At 36.5% G+C, this 1,377-nt stretch overlaps 1 protein-coding gene across 1 annotated transcript; it reads right to left on the bottom strand.

Moving 5' to 3' along the window:
- Positions 1 to 668: 668 nt before the first annotated feature.
- Positions 669 to 1,072, bottom strand: LOC107722172 (alpha-actinin-4-like; the record flags this gene model as incomplete). The annotated part of the gene is made up of 2 exons (XM_016530425.1): positions 669 to 788; positions 958 to 1,072. Coding segments are annotated over 2 exons (235 nt in total), but the record flags the coding sequence as incomplete, so codon positions are not given.
- Positions 1,073 to 1,377: the final 305 nt, after the last annotated feature.

Raw genomic sequence — 1,377 nt, 5'->3', positions numbered from 1 at the left:
ATATATACATATACACACACACACATTGAAATATTGCCTTGACAACTAAATTTAAAAAAAAGCTGACATTAAAATTACTGAATCTAAAACTGAAATAAAAATAAAGCTAAATAGAAATATTAAAACTAATAAAATAAAACTGAAATAAAAATAAAGCTAAATAGAAATATTAAAAAAAACTAATAAAAATGACAAAAAGCACATTACAAAATTACTAAAACTTTACTAAAACACAAGATTAAAAAGAAAACTGAAAATATAAAAATAAGAGCAAATTCACAAAATTCTAAATTCTATAAATATTATAAATTACAGGTTTGAAAAAAAAAAAAAATTTAGTTATATTATTAATTTTTAGATATTTATTAGTTCGGACAGTTGACAGAAGAAGAATTAGGATCGGAGAGCCTGCGAGTCAACCAGAGATTAAAAAAAATAATAATAAAAAAAACCCTAGCAAATACAAATCTTAGCAATATATGCATTGCAAACTCTAATAACTCAAACACTGACTCAATCTCTCAGAGTCAAGACAATGCGTCAACATGAAGGAGGATCGAAAAGGTCAAAATTTCCCAAACACACACGCACTCAAACATGCACAAGCCTTCAGGAAAATCTCTTTAAATACAGGAGTGAATATAAAGTCTGATGTGCGGAGTTTGTACCTTCTGCGCCGATGGACACCAGCTTGACTCCTTTGCTGGCGATGAAGTCCAGCGCTTTGTTGACGTTGTTGATCTTGTGAACTCTCATCTTGCCTCTTTCAGGTTTAGGTAACCTCTCCCCTGCACAAAAACACGAGGAGTTCTCACACGCTTTCCATCGGATCAGCACAAACACAAGCCCTCGGCTAAACATTAGCTCAGCGCCTCTGCAGCGTTTCGCACAGCTCTGGAAAGCTGCAAAAGAACCAGAGGCTTCTGGGTGAATGAAGGAAGTTTGCAGCTCACTGACCTGAGATGACCTCCAGTAGCAGCATGAGTTTGAGTCCATCTCTGAAATCCTCCTCGATGTTGTCGATCTGCGTTCCTGCCTTCCGCAGGTGAGAGTTGCACCAGGCCGTGAAAGTCTAGAACAAACAGGAAATGATGTCAAAAAAAGTGGAAGCAAGGTCAGGGACACAGGAAACGGGCTGCGTTCTGCAGTGTGCAGGAATGCTCAAGATGTTTGCTCAGGAAACAGGCGTGAAAATCAACATCTGATGCGTTTAGAACATAAATGCAAGACCACCTCTTGTAAGAAACAGTTCGACAAACACTGCAATATTGCATACTTTGCTGACGAAATATGACAACTATATGATAAGTTGCAGAGGTCAAACTCTACCAAATGCCCCCAGAGTTCAAAATCTACCAAAAAAAAAAATAATAATTA

The sequence above is a fragment of the Sinocyclocheilus rhinocerous genome, unplaced genomic scaffold (assembly GCF_001515625.1).
Source record: "Sinocyclocheilus rhinocerous isolate Xijiao unplaced genomic scaffold, SAMN03320098_v1.1 scaffold47989, whole genome shotgun sequence".
Lineage (NCBI taxonomy): Eukaryota > Metazoa > Chordata > Actinopteri > Cypriniformes > Cyprinidae > Sinocyclocheilus > Sinocyclocheilus rhinocerous.
The sequence above is the reverse complement of the archived record's forward strand: the minus strand, read 5'-3'. Positions and strand labels throughout refer to the sequence as shown.